The sequence below is a fragment of the Pan troglodytes genome, chromosome 11 (genome assembly GCF_028858775.2).
Source record: "Pan troglodytes isolate AG18354 chromosome 11, NHGRI_mPanTro3-v2.0_pri, whole genome shotgun sequence".
NCBI lineage: Eukaryota > Metazoa > Chordata > Mammalia > Primates > Hominidae > Pan > Pan troglodytes.
Window position 1 is genome coordinate 52124038 of NC_072409.2, and position 17876 is coordinate 52141913.

At 41.9% G+C, this 17876-nt stretch overlaps 1 protein-coding gene across 1 annotated transcript; it reads left to right on the plus strand.

Moving 5' to 3' along the window:
* Window positions 1-1012: 1012 nt before the first annotated feature.
* ISCA1 (iron-sulfur cluster assembly 1) lies at window positions 1013-17437 on the plus strand. The gene is made up of 4 exons (NM_001242612.1): window positions 1013-1173; window positions 9250-9303; window positions 11379-11484; window positions 17282-17437. The coding sequence occupies exons 1-4, from the start codon at window positions 1093-1095 to the stop codon at window positions 17428-17430; spliced, it is 390 nt and encodes a 129-aa protein (NP_001229541.1). The 5' UTR covers window positions 1013-1092; the 3' UTR covers window positions 17431-17437.
* The last annotated feature ends 439 nt before the right edge of the window (window positions 17438-17876 follow it).

Here is a 17876-nt window from a genome sequence, read left to right on the forward strand (position 1 = left end):
CATTCAAACACTGCGAATCTGTCCTCCCCAGGACTGCTTCATAGACCCCTCCTGCACTTTTTCCTTCACTTCTAGCACTTCAATGACAAATGCCACCTGTCTTGATGTCCTCCTCTCTTCATCTGCTAGCCCTGTCCTGCCAGTATCTCATTCTTCCCTGGCCCCTCTTTACCTGGCTTCCTGTGTATGCCTGGGTACCGCGCCTGTGCACAGTGTCTGGTGCTCAGGAATACTGCATCAAAAGGCAGAATTAAGCCCCTGAGCAGCCAGGACAAGGTCTGACAACACGTTTTAAATCGAGTAATTGTTGCTCGCTATAAATGTGACTATTCACACTGCTGCCCAGTCACATTTTCAAGTAGGGTTGGTTCCCAGTTCAGCACCAGAATGAAAACTGCATTAGTCACCACCCTTCAGCATCCCCAGCAGTACAGCACGCTGGGGAGAAGGGTGGAGGGTGGCGATTATACAACTCTGCGGTAACGCCATGCTCTTAAGAACAGCCTAGTTGGACCACAAAAGAAGAATGAAAATGGATGTAGATGTCTGGGCATCGGAACGATCACTCTGCATTTGAGAGCATAAGCTCCCAGTGCAGGGTTGACTTATGCGTCCTTAAGTGTCACCGCCTATGATGGTGTTTGTCACGGTGAGTATTAAAGCATAGGGTGACGCTGCACCTTGCCCCGGGGGCAGGTGGTGAAGCTACGTGCATCCGGAGTCAGCAGGTCTGAGGTCATTCCTCGCCCCCTCCCGCCCGCTCCCCGACGTCACGCCGACTCCGTCCTCGGCGGTGAAGACATTCCTCCCGGTCCCTGCGCCCTGCAGCGTGGTCACCTCACTGCCGGAGACCGTGCGCAACCCAGCTGCTAGACCCCCGGCGTTGAGCGGCAAAACCCCGCCCAGAGCGGCTTGCCCCGCCCCCGGCTCGTCACTCATGCAACTCACCCAATGGTGGCGGCGGGGGGCGGGGCTAGGACTGAGGGCGCCGTGCGCCGAAGCTTGTGGCGTCAATGCGCCCGCCGTGTCCATGGAGAGAAGCTGAGGCGGCAGACCTTCGGCCCGAGGCACCGGGGCGCCGGGACGGCGAAGATGTCGGCTTCCTTAGTCCGGGCAACTGTCCGGGCTGTGAGCAAGAGGAAGCTGCAGCCCACCCGGGCAGCCCTCACCCTGGTGAGTGCTCGCGGCGCGCGGCGGGGCCCGTGACATTGCTCGTGTCCGCCCCGTGCAAGGGGAGGTCACGGCGGCCGGGAGTGGGGCCGCAGGGACGCGGACACGTCAGACCTCGGCGTCGCTCCGACCCGCCGCACAGCCTCGCCGCCTCCTTCGCCTCCGGCCCCTCTTTGCAACGATAAACAAGTCCCGGGCGGGGCTGCTCTCTGGCCCCCGGAAACTACGTTTCCCGTCAGGCCGCGCGGCAACCGCGTGCGGGCCGGAGGGGATCCCGGGGGTGGGCGTCCCCGGGGGCCGATCGCCTCCACGCTCCCGCCGGCCTGCGCTGTTCGGCCGCTCCGGTTAAGCAGAGGCTGAACGTGCACGGTGCCGGGGGTTCCCGGTGGTGGCCCGGAGTCCTAGCCTGGAGGTGCGTGGGGTGGGGAGGGACCAGGCTTTCCGAAGGACCGAGGGCGAGCACAGCGACAACAAAGCCCCCGGCTCCTGCCGAGGTCACGGCCGCGGCGCGCAAAGCGTTACTTGCCGGTGTCCTGGGTGATTGAGGCCTTTGAAACTCCCTCTGTGCCTCCAGCAAGCCTAGGCTCTTAGGACAAAAGATGATTTCCCAGAGTGAGTTTACAGCGTTTTCTGGGTGAAAGGTCAAACACTCAGAGGGCACCAGAGTGCAACCATTGATTACTTAGAGAATTCACTGAGCTCAGTGTTCCGGCCGCACCGTTCAGTTTTTTAGTGGAAGGAAAATCCACATAACATAAAATTAGTCCTTTTAAAGGGTACAATTCAGTACCATTTAAGACATTCACAGTGTCGTGCAACCATCACCTCTATCTAGTTCCAAAATATTTTCACCCCAAAAGAAAAATTTATGATCACGTTCCTACATACACTCCCCTTTTAGTGAAGGAGACGACTTTATGCAACCATTCGCTTAGAGACTGGAAAAAAAAACCGATTTAAATTGACTCATCGATTCTGTTGCATCTAATGCCAAAAGGGCCTATTACCAGAAAATAAGTTTGTAGCAAAGTAGAAGAAAATTGTGATCAGGTGAGAGAATTTATTTTTATAATCAATTTTTTAGGCCTTTGATATTACCCTGATTATATATGGTACTACTAGTGTACTGATTATGTATCATTCTATATTACCTCTTTTCTGTAGGAGCAAGCTTATTTTCATACACCGTGGGATGTAGAATTAAACAAGGTTTTAAGAACTAGAGGGCACAACTCATTCTTTGTGTCTCTTTCAATCTCAGTAAGAATTATTCAGAATTCTTCCACTGGTAATGGTAGATCCAGGAAGAGCCAGAAGGTTCAGGAACAGTTTTTGCCTTTTGTTTTTTGCTTTTTAGCAACCCTATTAACTGGGGTTTTTTTGTTTTTTGTTTTTTGTTTGTTTGTTGTTTGTTTTGTTTTTGGAGACAGGGTCTCACTCTATCTCCCAGGCTGTAGTTCAGTGGTGCAGTCATGGCATATTGCAGCATCAACCTCCTGGGCCCAAGCGATCCTCCCACCTCAGGCTCCCAAGTCGCTGGGACCACCGGTGTGCACCATCATGCATGCACCTAGGGTCTCCCTGGGTTGCCCAGGCTGGTCTCGAACTCCTGGGCTCAAGCAGTCCACTGCCTCAGGCTTCCAGTGTGCAGGGATTACAGGTGTGAGCCACCATGCCTGGTCCCTGATGTCTTTCTCCATCACCATTTGACATGTTACCTCTTCTTCAGAATTTCTTTTTTTTTTTTTTTTTTTTTTTTTTTGAGACAGGGTTTCGCTGGGTTGCCCAGGCTGGAGTGCAGTGGCGTGATCTCAGCTCACTGCAGCCTCCGCCTGCTGAGTTCAAGCAACTCTCTGCCTCAGCCTCCTGAGTAGCTGGGATTACAGACGCCCACCACCATGCCCGGCTTATTTATTTATTTATTTTTGTATTTTTAGTAGAGATGGGGTTTCACCATCTTCACCAGGCTGGTCTTGGACTCCTGACCTCGTGATCCACTCGTCTCAGCCTCCCAAAGTGCTGGGATCACAGGCATGAGCCACCATGCCCTGCCCTTCCTTCAGAATTTCTATGTCAGTCCCTTTCTCTCCATTCCTAGTCATTCAGCAGACATTTATCGAGATCTGCTGTGTTTCAAGACAAATGAATGAGTTATACAGTTCCCAGCCTACGGGGCACAGTCGCAGGCCAAGCCTTTGCCACCTCTTACTAGGAGTAATAGCACTGCACATTCTCAGGCTTGGTCTCTCTCCACACTTGCTCCCCTCTGCTTCAGTACATGTTATCATAGCAGTTCTCAAGGTATCCATGTTGCCTGACTCAGCTGTTCTGATTAACTTGTAGGAGTCTACTGTCTGTACTCTGTTGTCCTACTTACAGTATAGCTGACTTTAGAAGCTTCTCAGAAGCTGTACCAGAGAGAAGGCACATCAATGCTGTTTTCCACACAGCCTGTGTTGGTGGGCTTGCAGTCATTTTAGTTCCAGCATTCGTGCCCTAGTCAGGACACTATGGCATGTATTGCTCTTTGTGCTTAGTTTAACATCAGCATGTATCGTCAAGTGCAAAAGTAGTGATGCCGTCAAAGGCCTAATGAATGGAGACAGATAAGAGAGCAAACAAAAGTATACGTAATTCAGTAAAACTGATTGGAAGAGGTAAATGTTACTTGGGTCTAATAAGTAGAGACAGATAAGAGCAAACACAAGTATACCTAATTCAGTAAAACTGATTGGAAGGGATAAATGTTACCTGGATATATAAATTTTGATGTTAGGAATTTGACATGTTGCAACATTTGAAAAGTGCTATATGTGTGGAGTCTACCAGATGTCAGCAAAAGGCTAGGAAAAGTAACTGATAATATAACACAGTTCAATGCTGTCATTATCAGATTATCTACATCTTCCCTATTTCCCTCCATATCTAGAAATTGACAAGTGGAATTGAACTTGCAGGAGCCAGATGTGATTAAAGAATCTGAAGAGTAAATACTGCCCTGCTTGCAGGCAGATTTATTTCCATCATTGTACAAGTCAGAGCAACTCTAATTTGTAGGACTGGGGTGGATCACAGCTGTGCATTAAAACTCAGCCAAGTTCTATGAGAGAATGATGGTGCACAGCCACTATCATTCTTGATGAATTCATTGTGTACAGAAGGTGCCTTAGGGCTTAACTTTCTATTGGAGTCCAGTTGAGAAGCTAGGAAATGCTTAATGCTCAGTAAGGAACTGTGTGTTAGTTCATTGGACTAGAACCAGAAGTCCTTTTGAACAGTGACCAAGCACTAAGATTTCTATACGAAGGCAGTTTAGGAAATACTACACAAGAAGCACTGGAAGTAGCCTAGCAGTCTAACAGTGAAAGAATGGTTAAGTACATGAGAGTAGATCCTGTTGGTGAAGGATGTAGTCATTGTAAATTATGGTTTTTTTTAAGTTTCAGAGTTATAAATCTTCATTCTTTGACTTATGCTGTGCAAATTATTTAATCTTTAATACCTAAATCACAATGGCAGGAATAAAAAGATGATACGTTTAAACCATTAAACACTTAGAAGGTGCTCAGTAAATGGTGAATATATGTTTATTACCATGTATCAAATAAAAAAAAAATAATTTGTTAAATTGTTTCAATGGAGGCTGCAAAATTATGTATATATGCCATGATTACAAACCTTTTTCTTTTTAGAGACAGGATCTTCCTCTGTCACCCAGGCTCATATGCAGTGGCATGATCATGGCTTACTGCAGCTTCAAACTCCTGGGCTCAAGCAATCCTTTCACCTCAGCCTCCCAAGTAACTGGGACTACAGGCACATGTCACCATGACTGCTAATTTTTTTTTTTTTTTAATTTATTGTAGAGACAGGGTCTTGCTCTGTTGCCCAGGCTGGTCTCAAACTCCTGGCCTCAAGCCATCCTCCCACCTTGGCCTCCCAAAGTGCCGACATTACAGGCATGAGCCACCACACCTGGCCTACAAATATATATTTGTATATTATATGTATTTTGGGTGTGTATATACACATATACACAAATAAGAAAAGACAAAAGAGAACACTCTAATGCCAGCCATGGCTGTTAAAGAATGATTTTAATAAAATACACTGTACTTGTTCACTGGCTCTATTTACCATCTTTTGTTCTCCCAGAAAATTGATATGTTGACATTAAAATGCCATGCTTGTAGTGAAATTAAGTTGTAGTTCTTGGCACATGTTTAGTATGCATAATAACAGAGTTAACTTTAGCTTTTAATTTAATTTAATTTTCTTAAACAGCAAAAAATGAAAATTGCCTGGGGAGTTACTTAAAGAAATACAGGATTGAGAATGAAAAGTTTCTCCTACAAGGATTAGAAAGCGTGTTGCTATGAAGTAGTGATAAAACATTCATCTACAATGCCTTTTCCCTTAATTTTAACAGCAGAAACATCTTGGAAATATATATATTTTTCAATTAGGCCAAAATATCTTACCTCAAAGATAACCTCTCACTTTAAAAGTCATATTCCTGTGATTTGCATGTGAGTAAAAACCATCATATTTTAGTGGGCTTCAGGAAGCTCTTAAATTTTAAAGCATGGGCCAAATCTCAGGTAGGCTATATTCATTAATAGTACATAAATTTCTTGAGAATTACATGTTTCTTAGTTGTTCTGGGAAGTGCACTGGTACTGGCAGGCTGCTAGGCCCTGCAGCATGCTGTGTAGTTGAAGATTTTATGCTGTTCCTCACATGAATTTTACCTAAGCACAATGTTGCCAGAGTATGTAGACTTAAAGCAGGGTAGGATTCTTAGCCTCTCCCTGGTACTGAGACACAAAAAGTACCTCTTATAGCTCGATTTTTTTTAAGTCCCAACTCTTCCCTTTTAACCACTCTCCCTTGTTCTGAAAATCAGATCAGTCACTTTGAAAGTTCTAAGAACCTTTTCCCTTGGTTGAGTACTGACCTGGGTTGTCCATCATTAGTAACACCCTCCCAGTGGAGTAGGTTTGGTTTTGGCCTGACACAGGAAAATTAAGACATATGTTTAGTTCCTGTAACAGCAGCTTCCCAGGCACACAGGTTCCTGTTGAATGTTACTTTTCCCTTAAAGAGTCCTTCAGTATGAGATGTGAACATCAGCAACTTTGTGATAAGTAGACCAATCCCCACGAATTGCTTTCATTTACTGTATTTAAGTGTTTCCTGCTAAAAGTTGAGAAAATAAGAAAATAGATGACTTTGTAAAACCAAATTAGATAATTTAGAAAACCACTTGGAGATAAAAAAATTATATATTTGGGGCTGGTAAACGGAGTAGTGTGACAGACACATTTGTTTTGTTTAGATCATGCAGTGGTGTGCCCATCTGTGCCTTTGATCCCCTCAGATTAAACCAAGACCACATTTCAGATTTTAGTTCCCTCAGATATTTTCCATGGCTATGCCTTTTTTTTTTTGAGACAGAGTCTCACTCTGTTTCCCAGGCTGGAGTGCAGTGGCATGATCTCGGCTTACTGCAACCTCCGCCTCCCGGGTTCAAGCGATTCTCGTGCGTCAGCCTCCTGAGTAGCTGGGATCACAGGCGCATGCCACCGTCCTCAGCTAATGTTTGTATTTTTAATAGAGACGGGGTTTCACCATGTTGGCCAGGCTGGTCTCAAACTCCTGACCTCAAGTGATCCTTCCACCTCGGCTGACCTCAAGTGATACTTCCACCTCGGCCTCCCAAAGTGTTGGGAATATAGGCATGAGGCACCAGGCCCAGCCAGGCTATGCCTTTTTAAAATAAACTTACAGAAAGCTATTTTTATTTGACAGTAAGTGAATAATTTCTTCAGCATGCACATAGGAAAATATGGTGAAAATTTACATGTGGTTGATAAGAAAGCTAGCTTTTATTGACAATCACTTAGAACAGGGGTCCCCAGTCCCTGCGCTACAGACTGGTACTGGTCCATGGCCTGTTAGGAACAGGGCCTCACAGCAGGAGGTGAGAGCAGCAGGCAAGCCAAGCATTACCACCTAAGCGAGCTCCACCTCCTGTCAGATCATCAGGGGCATTAGATTCTCATAGGAGCACAAACCCTAGTCTGAACTGCAGGTGTGAGGGGCTAGTTTGTGCACTCCTTATGAGAATGATGCCTGATGATCTGTCACTGTCTCCCATCACCCCTAGATGGGACCATCTAGTTGCAGAAAAACAAGCTCAGGGCTCCCACTGATTGTACATTTTGATGAGTTATATAATTATTTCATTATATATTACAATGTAATAATAGAAATAAAGTGCACAATAAATGTAATGCATTTGAATCATTCAGAAACCATTCCTCTTATCCGTGGAAAAATTGTCTTCCACGAAACCAGTCCTTGATGCCAAAAACATTTGGGACCACTGCTTTAGAAGGGTAATGAGCACTTTAAAAAATAATAACTATTTCTGTAACTATTTAAAGTTGGTATTCTGTGACTCAAAAAACAAAAACAAAACCATAATCCTGCTCTTCCCTGTTTTCTCCTTGCGCCCTGTGTGCTCCTTCCTGCGTTGGAGGACTGCATGCCTCCTTTTCTGACAGAACCATGGGAAACCATGGGCCTTTAGAGGCCCACCTACTAGTAGTGGTTTGTTTTTTTACAGTGACATGTAATAAGAAATGTATATACACAGATACTATATATTAATAACTGAATTAAAAGTTTTACTAAACAACATTCACGTTTTTAAGTGCAGTGCATTGTTTTCTATTTAAAATGTTTAAGACATGTTGGTCTTCACATTCTAAATTGCTTTCATGCCCTTCTAAACTGGGTCTGTACTGTGTTTAAGCATGCTCATCTAGCTGAGCCCCAACCCCGACAGGGCAGGAGAGCACACTCTAGGGCCATCCATTGGGCTGGCTCTTCCAGGTGTCAGTCCTGGCCTCAGTTTACTACCAAGTCTTAGGTCGTAATATCCAGACTTTGAGACTTCACAAGCAGTCTCAAAGACTTTACTGTACAGTAAAATGTCAGTACAAGGGACTGGAGGGCCTGCAGAGCACTGCCAGCTAGAGGAGCTGATAAAGTAGGAAGGACGCACGTAATGTCTTCATTATGATGTACTGTCATAATCATAATAATACTTGGCTTTTTTGTGCCTGGCATTGTCCTGAATGCTTTCCATGAGTGTAAATATTTAATCCTCGCAAGAATCAGGAGGAGGAGGAACTATTATCCCCGTTTCACCAGTAAGGGAATAGAAGTCAGAGAAGCCACTTAGGGTGACTGCCCTGGAGGCACAGCTAGGAAATGGGCCAGGAATGTCAGGGAACAGCCTCCTTCCCAAAGAAGTGGGGTTGGCAACACCGACCTACTTCACACAAACTGTGATGTTTTTCTCATTTTGAGGCCCACTGAGCTATGTTAAAACAGCATTTCTCTGGGAAACAGCTCCTCCTTGTTCTTATTTCTGTCATTGACTAGCTTAGTTTTGTTCATCTAGATCTCCTGAGATGTTGGTTTAATCCACGTTGAAAAAAATCTGTGTGAGCATTTGGTGGGACTGGTGCAAGAAGCACACCCTGGGTTATTTTATGCTGGTAACACTGTTTCCTCAAGCTGTGCATTTTGATGGATTAGAAATGGATTGTGAGTAAGAAAAAAAAAAAGCAGTAGGATTAATAATCAACAGGAAAAACACCTGAAGGTTGGCATTCCCAGTGAGATACTTGATTCCTTCATTGGCTCTTTGTTGTAGGCAACATGCTGGTTCCTGGGCATAGAGTTGGTGCACAAAATAGATGCTGCCCAGAAAAATAGCATTTGTAATGTGAGTGAATAGCACCATAGAGAGAAGGACAGGGAACCAACCTGGACTGAGGAGCAAGATTAAAAGGATGTTGCTAGCAGATTTTTTTTTAAAATAAAGAGGATATTTTGAATTAGGTATAGTTTATGTGTTTCTATATAAAGTCCATAAGGTATCCTGGCAAGAATGGAACATAAATTTGTCACATGAATTTGCTAAAGACAGACTTACGAAGACTGATAAATATGAGGCTTTGAATAACAAGTTTTGTAGCTAAAAACATCATTTTCTTTTTTCAGACACCTTCAGCAGTAAACAAGATAAAACAACTTCTTAAAGATAAGCCTGAGCATGTAAGTAAAACCAGTTAATTATTCAGTAAAAAACTGAATCTGTATTTTCAGAATGAATTTATCCCATGATATACAGTATTATTTCCTTTAGGGGTTTTTATTTAAAATGTAAAATATACTCAGGATTTTTAAAAAATTCAAATAATACAAAAGGGTATTTAACTAAAAGGAAGTCATTCTTTCAACCTGACTCTTCGTCGTCATTCTTCCTTCCAAGAAGCAATCTCTTTGATACCCTTCCAGGGATAATGTATACATTTGAAACGGCTAGACCTGATTTTCTCAGCCTCCTCACAGTTGACACTTTAGGGCAGATTGTAGAATGTTTGACAGCATCTGTGGCCTCTGTCCGTTAGATACCAGTAGTACCCCCTCTTTGCCTCAACCAAGGAATCCACATATGTGGAACCCACCGATACAGAGAGGTGACTGTATAGAGTAAAAGTATGGTGAGTACTATTTCACCAGCAGTTCCTGATTCTACAAAGCTTTGGTTGTCACAACCAAAAATGTCTCCCTGAGGGCAACCACTGGCCTAGACTGGGCTTGTTATTCCTGTGTATATCTCTTCCTACCATAAATGTTTTTGTTACACTTTGCTTTTTACCCTTAATAATGTGGCTTGAAGATCTTTCCATGTCATTATGTAATGATCTGCCTCCCTTTCTTGGCTGCATGTAGAGTATATTCCATTGAACAAGTTTGAGTTCTTTAACCAGTCCCCATATTAAAGGGTCGTTTTCATTCAGTGCTGCCGCAAACACCATTCAGCAACTATTTAGTGTCTGCAGTGTGCCAGGCTCATTGTTCTAGAACTGTAAGCATGGCTTAGTCCGCCTACATAGGATCCATTCCTAGATACAGAATTGTAGAGTTAGGGATGTGTGTATCATCTTAATTGTACATTGTTAGTTGCCGATGGAATGCTGTAAATCATTTCAAGTAATGGATTGCAATATTTAATAATTAGACGGTGGGGTGATTTCTGGTTTCTGTTGTTAACCTACATTACAATGTAATGGAAGTTCTCAAACCTACCTTTTAAAATTATTAAATTTCAAAGGATATCAGTGTTCTGATTCAATTTGGATAGACCAATGACTAGACTACAAATTGACCTAATGAAACAAGAATTCAGCTTTGTAGAATCAGGAACTGCTGGTGAAATAGTACTTACGATACTTTTGCCGTATACAGTCACCTCTCCGTATCTGTGGGTTCCGCATACGTGGATTCAATCAACCATAGGTCAGAAATATTTGGGAAAAAAATAGAAGGTTGCATCTGTATTAAACATGTACAGACTTTCATTCTCTAAACAAGACAGTATAACAACTGTTTATGTAGCATTACATTGTTACAGGTATTCAAGTCCTCCAGAAGTTATTTAAAGTACAGGGGAAGATGTATATAGGTTATATACAAATGCAGTGCCATTTGCATAAGGGACTTGAGTATCTGCAGATTTTTGTGTACTCAGTTAGTCCTGGAACCAATTTCCCATGCATACTAAGGGATGACTGTATTTAAATGAAAAATCAGCTCAGCTCTAAGACAGAGAACTTAGGTAGATACTGTTTGAAAATTGCATTAATGTAAACACTGATACTTTTAAAGTGCTGTTTGGTCACTTTTTAAAACTTCTTTTGTCTGTATTGACTGCAGTCTTTTGCTTTCTGGTATTTGAGACTGTACGCAAGTCTGCACTAGAATTCAGATCCTATGTAGAGATAGGATTGCCAGATGGTGGACAATGAACCCTGGTGAATCCTAACCATAAGGAAACATTCAGAGGGTATCTCACAGAACAAGGTAGAGCAAAGACATTTTAAATAAAGTCCCAGGCTGGACGGGGTGGCTCCTGCCTTGTAATCCCAATGCTTTGAGAGGCCGAGGTGGAAGCGTTATTTGAGTCCACGAGTTTGAGACCAGTCTGGGCTACATAGTGAGACCCTGTCCTACAAAAAATAAGAGAAAGTCCATTTTGGTACGAGGAGGCTACTGTCACTTTATTAGTATAGTTGTTTAATCTGTACTACTTTAAAACCAAGTTTATATTTTCACTTCTTTTTCAGGTAGGTGTAAAAGTTGGTGTCCGAACCAGGGGCTGTAATGGCCTTTCTTATACTCTAGAATATACAAAGACAAAAGGAGATTCTGATGAAGAAGTTATTCAAGATGGTGAGTTTTTAACATTTTTTGGGCACGTTGTTTTGCCTAAAATTATTAGCCTTGCACAGCACAAAGTAAAAAATAAGGATAGTAGCAGGAATTATGTAAATAATGCTCACTGTGTGTGTAGGCGTAGTTTGATGGAATTTCATGTATTAACTGATTTATACACAATGCTGAATGTGGGTGGTACCATATTATCCCTGTTTTTCTGAAGAAGAAACTGAGGCACAGAGGGGTTAAATAGTTTAAGGTCATAATAAGTGGCCTAGTAAAATTCTTTCCAGAGACTGTGCTCTTAGTAACTAATTGATAAATTATTATATAAGCTTGTTTTAACTATGAAAGATCATCGTTGTGTCCAAAAAGTGAACCAGCCTTAAACCTCACAGTGAACCAACAGTTTTTGTGTAAGCAGTAGTTTTATATCTGTGTCAAATAAGTACAAGTTGAGCATTCCAATCCAAAAATCTGAAATCTGAAATGCTCCCAAATTCAAAACTTTAAAAGTGGGTGCTGACATGACACTCAGAGGAAATGCTCATTGGAGCTTTTTGGATTTGGGATGCTCAAGCAGTAAGTATAATGCAGATACAGTCATACATCACTTAACATTGGAGATACATTCTGAGAAATGTGACGTTAGACAAATATCCTGGGGTGTACTTGGACAAACCTAGATGGTCTGAGAAATGTGACACTAGACAAATATCCTGGGGTGTACTTACACAAACCTAGATGATAGAGCCTACCATATGCCTCAGCTAGATGATATAACCTATTGCTCCTAGGCTACAAACCTGTACTGCATGTGACTGTGCTAAATACTGTGCACAGTTCTGACACAATGGTAAGTATTTGTGTAAACGTACCTAAACAAAGAAAAAGTATAGTGAAATTTCTTTTGTTATTATTATTATTATACTTTAAGTTTTAGGGTACATGTGCACAATGTGCAGCTTAGTTACATATGTATACGTGTGCCATGCCGGTGTGCTGCACCCATTAACTCGTCATTTAGCATTAGGTATATCTCCTAATGCTATCCCTCCCCCCTCCCCCCACCCCAACAACAGTCCCCAGAGTGTGATGTTCCCTTCCTGTGTCCATGTGTTCTCATTGTTCAGTTCCCATCTATGAGTGAGAACATGTGGTGTTTGGTTTTTTGTCCTTGCGATAGTTTACTGAGAATGATGATTTCCAATTTCATCCGTGTCCCTACAAAGGACATGAACTCATCATTTTTTATGGCTGCATAGTATTCCATGGTGTATATGTGCCACATTTTCTTAATCCAGTCTATCATTGTTGGACATTTGGGTTGGTTCCAAGTCTTTGCTATTGTGAATAGTGCCACAGTAAACATACGTGTGCATGTGTCTTTATAGCAGCATGATTTGTAGTCCTTTGGGTATATACCCAGTAATGGGATGGCTGGGTCAAATGGTATTTCTAATTCTAGATCCCTGAGGAATCGCCACACTGACTTCCACAATGGTTGAACTAGTTTACAGTCCCACCAACAGTGTAAAAGTATTCCTATTTCTCCACATCCTCTCCAGCACCTGTTGTTTCCTGACTTTTTAATGATTGCCATTCTGACTGGTGTGAGATGGTATCTCATTGTGGTTTTAATTTGCATTTCTCTGATGGCCAGTGATGATGAGCATTTTTTCATGTGTCTTTTGGCTGCATAAATGTCTTCTTTGGAGAAGTGTCTGTTCATGTCCTTTGCCCACTTTTTGATGGGGTTGTTTTTTTCTTGTAAATTTGTTTGAGTTCATTGTAGATTCTGGATATTAGCCCTTTGTCAGATTAGTAGGTTGCGAAAATTTTCTCCCATTTTGTAGGTTGCCTGTTCACTCTGATGGTAGTTTCTTTTGCTGTGCAGAAGCTCTTTAGTTTAATTAGATCCCATTTGTCAATTTTGGCTTTTGTTGCCATTGCTTTTGGTGTTTTAGACATGAAGTCCTTGCCCATGCCTATGTCCTGAATGGTAAAGCCTAGGTTTTCTTCTAGGGTTTTTATGGTTTTAGGTCTAACGTTTAAGTCTTTAATCCATCTTGAATTGATTTTTGTATAAGGTGTAAGGAAGGGATCCAGTTTCAGCTTTCTGCATATGGCTAGCCAGTTTTCCCAGCACCATTTATTAAATAGGGAATCCTTTCCCCATTGCTTGTTTTTGTCAGGTTTGTCAAAGATCAGATAGTTGTAGATATGCGGCGTTATTTCTGAGGGATCTGTTCTGTTCCATTGATCTATATCTCTGTTTTGGTACCAGTACCATGCTGTTTTGGTTACTGTAGCCTTGTAGTATAGTTTGAAGTCAAGTAGCGTGATGCCTCCAGCTTTGTTCTTTTGGCTTAGGATTGACTTGGCGATGCGGGTTTTTTTTTTGGTTCCATATGAACTTTAAAGTAGTTTTTTCCAATTCTGTGAAGAAAGGCATTGGTTGCTTGATGGGGATGGCATTGAATCTGTAAATTACCTTGGGCAGTATGGCCATTTTCACGATATTGATTCTTCCTGCCCATGAGCATGGAATGTTCTTCCATTTGTTTGTATCCTTTTTTATTTCATTGAGCAGTGGTTTGTAGTTCTCCTTGAAGAGGTCCTTCACGTCCTTTTTAAGTTGGATTCCTAAGTATTTTATTCTCTTTGAAGCAATTGTGAATGGGAGTTCACTCATGATTTGACTTTCTGTCTGTCTGTTATTGGTGTATAAGAATGCTTGTGATTTTTGTGCATTGATTTTGTATCCTGAGACTTTGCTGAAGTTGCTTATCAGCTTAAGGGCATTTTGTAAAAGATCAAATGTGGTCGGGTGTGTTAACACAAGCCTGTTGTCCCAGCTACTCAGGAGACTGAGGCAGGAGGATTCCTTGAGTGTAGGAGTTCAAGAATGTAGTGCACTGGCCAGGCGTGGTGGCTCACCCGTGTAATCCCAGCACTTTGGGAGGCCGAGGTGGGTGGATCATGAGGTCAGGAGTTCACGACCAGCCTGGCCAACATGGTGAAACCCCATCTCTACTAAAAATACGAAAAATTAACTGGGTGTGGTGGCACACGCCTGTAGTCTCAGCTACTGGGAGGCTGAGGCAGGAGAATCGCTTGAACCCCAGGAGGTGGAGGTTGCAGTGAGCCGAGACCATGCCATTGCACTCCAACCTGGGTGAAAAAGTGAGACTCTGTCTCAAAAAAGAGAAAAAGACATCATAGTGCACTGTGTTCTTACCTGTGAATAGCCACTGCCCTTAAGCCTGGGCAACATAGCGAGACCTCCATCTCTTAAAAAAAAGAAAAAAAAAGGAAGAAGAAGAAGAAAATAAAACATGGTACACCTGTTTGTGGCACTTACCATGCATGGAACTTGCAGGACTGGAAGTTGTCCACGTGAGTCAGTGAGTGAGTAGGGAGTGATGAGTGAATGTGAAAGCCTAGGACGTTCCTCTGTAGTACTATAGACCTTATAAACCTTGTACACTTAGTCTTCAATAATAAATTAACCTTAGTTTACTGAAACTTTTTTACTTTGTAAGCTTTGGGGTTTTTTTTTTTTTTTTTTACTCTTTTGTGATAACATTAGCTTGAAGCACATTGTACAAATATACAAAAATTTTTTATGTTCTTATTCTATAAGCTTTTCTCTATTTTTAATTTTTTTTCTTTATAAACATTTTAATTAAAAACTAAGACAAAAACACACGTATTAACTTAGGCCTCCACAGGGTCAGGGTCATCAATATCCCTGTTTTCCACCACCTCCCCTCATCCCCATTGGAAGGCCGTCAGGGGCAGTAACACTCATGGAGTTGTCATCTTTTGTGATAATGATGCCTTCTTCTGGATACCTCCTGAAGAACCTGCCTCAGGCTGTTTCACGGTTAACTTTTTTTTTATAAGTACACTCTAAAATAACAATAAAAAGTATAGTAAATACATAAAGCAGTAACATAACCATTTATTATTGTTATCAAGTATTATGTAGTGTACTTAATTGAACATGCTTAGACTTTTATATGACTGGCAGTGTAGGTTTGTTTACACCAGCATCACCACAAACACCTGAGTAATGGGTTGTCTTGTGATATTATGGTGGCTACAGCATTGCTAGGCAATGGGAATTTTCAGCGCCATTATAATCCTTTTTTTTTTTTTTTTTAAATTTGAGACAGTCTCGCTCTCTCGCCCAGGCTGGAGTGCAGTGGTGTGATCTCGGCTTGCTGCAACCTCCACCTCCCTGGTTCAAGCGATCCTCCCACCTCAGCCTCCCAAGTAGCTGGGATTATAGGCACCCACCACCATGCCTGGTTCATTTTTGTATTTTTAGTGGAGCTGTATTATCAACTCATGTTGTTGAGGAATCCTGTATTTCCAATTTTTATTAAAAGCTATTTATTATAATTTAATTTATAATTAAAATTAATTATATTTGCTGCTGCCCCCTTCTTCCACCCTATAATCTGTTAAAACCTATCTAAAATAAATAATTTATCTTGTCATTGGAAGTATGCACTTAGCTTGCAGTTCTTACCTACATGGGAGAATGAGGCCTAGATTCCTAAGTGTGCTTTCTTATTAAACTAAAGTTATAAGTATCAATAAAGACCTTTTAAAAATGTATTATTTTAAAAATTATAACACATTATAAACCTTAAGATTTTCATCTTAAAGAAGAGGTGACTTAATTATATATTGTTTATATTTAGCTAATGGCTCAATTTCTTGTAAGGAAGAAAGTTTTTTTGTTGTTTCGTTGTTTTGTTTGTTTGTTGAGACAGAGTCTTGCTCTCTTACCCAGGCTGGAGTGCAGTGGCACAATCATGGCTCACTGTAGCCTCTGCCTCCCGGGCTCAAGCAATCCTCCCACCTCAGCCTCCCGAGTAGCTGGGACTACAGGTGCCCACCACCATGCCTGGCTAATTTTTGTATTTTTAGTGGAGCCAGGGTTTTGCCCTGTTTCCCAGACTAGAAAGCTTTCTTAAATTGATTGTATTTGTTGGCTGGGCACTGTGGCTCACACCTGTAATCCCAGCACTTTGGGAGGCCGAGGTGGGAGCATCACTTGAGCCCAGGAATGCAAGACCAGCTTGGGCCACGTGGTGAAACCCTGACTCTAAAAAAATTAGTTGGTCCTGGTGGTATGTGCCTGTAATCCTGTGGGAGGATCGCTTGAGCCTGGGAGGTGGAGCTTGTGGTGAGCCATGATCATGCCACTGCACTCCAGCCGGGGTGACAGAGCGAGACTCTGTCCAAAAAAAAAAGATTGTATTTACAAAGATGCTGACCTCTACCTGTGTAATTACTAGGGAATAGTACCTGTTTTCCGTCCTGTAACCAGAAAAGACTATTGTTGTACTGATTGATGTTATTAAAATAGCCCCATTGTATCACAGTCCTTTGTATATCTTTAAGCTTGAATCCGTGTATCTAGTGTATTGCAGAATTTTCATAAATTTTTTTTTATTTCATAAAACTCATCGAGAATATACATTTTCTTCACGTTGCAAACTGGAAAAATGAGTGAAGTATAGTGAAAGGTAAATTCTAATTTTGCATAAAATTGTCATGGAATTTACTTGTATAAAATTCTCCCCTAATGTGATTGTGACATAAATTCATGTATGGGAAAGAAGGGGCAGACAGGAAACTGAATGCTTAATTCCTTAAGGAAATAATTTAAAATGTTCAAGCCTTCTTGTTTGACTTTCATTGATAGTCACTATTTCAAGTTCACTTGTGCTTTGAATCAGCAAGTTCCATAAGGCTGCAGGCTTTCCATGACACATGTTTTCTTTTCTCCAAGGAGTCAGAGTATTCATCGAAAAGAAAGCACAGCTAACACTTTTAGGAACAGAAATGGACTATGTTGAAGACAAATTATCCAGTGAGTTTGTGTTCAATAACCCAAACATCAAAGGGACTTGTGGCTGTGGAGAAAGCTTTAATATTTGAAATCTCAGGACTCTTCTGGCCGTAGGTTCCAGGAAAGCTCGTGGAAGCTTTGGGGCTCACTGCAGAAATCATGTGACTGTCACGTGCTGGAAAATAAAGTGATACATCTTGAAAATGAATCCAGTGTGTTGGATTCCAGAAGAAATGATATTTATATTCTCTATAGGGGACAGAAAATGAGAAGCCATCACTCTTTTTGGATCATTTAGGTCTCTTGTATCCTTTGTTTTAGAACCAGTTTCATTAAAGTTGCCTTCCTGGGCACCTGTTGATCCATTTCCTGAACTGTGTGCACTCCTTAGATCGCTATTGAATGGCTTGATCATCCCTCAGCATTTCTCCCAACCAGATCGGTGACTCCTAAAATCTGAGACAGGACATCGTGACTGCTGGTAGTAATATGGTGGTGCATTGTTTTTTCCACCCAAACTTAACATAGCCTTTTT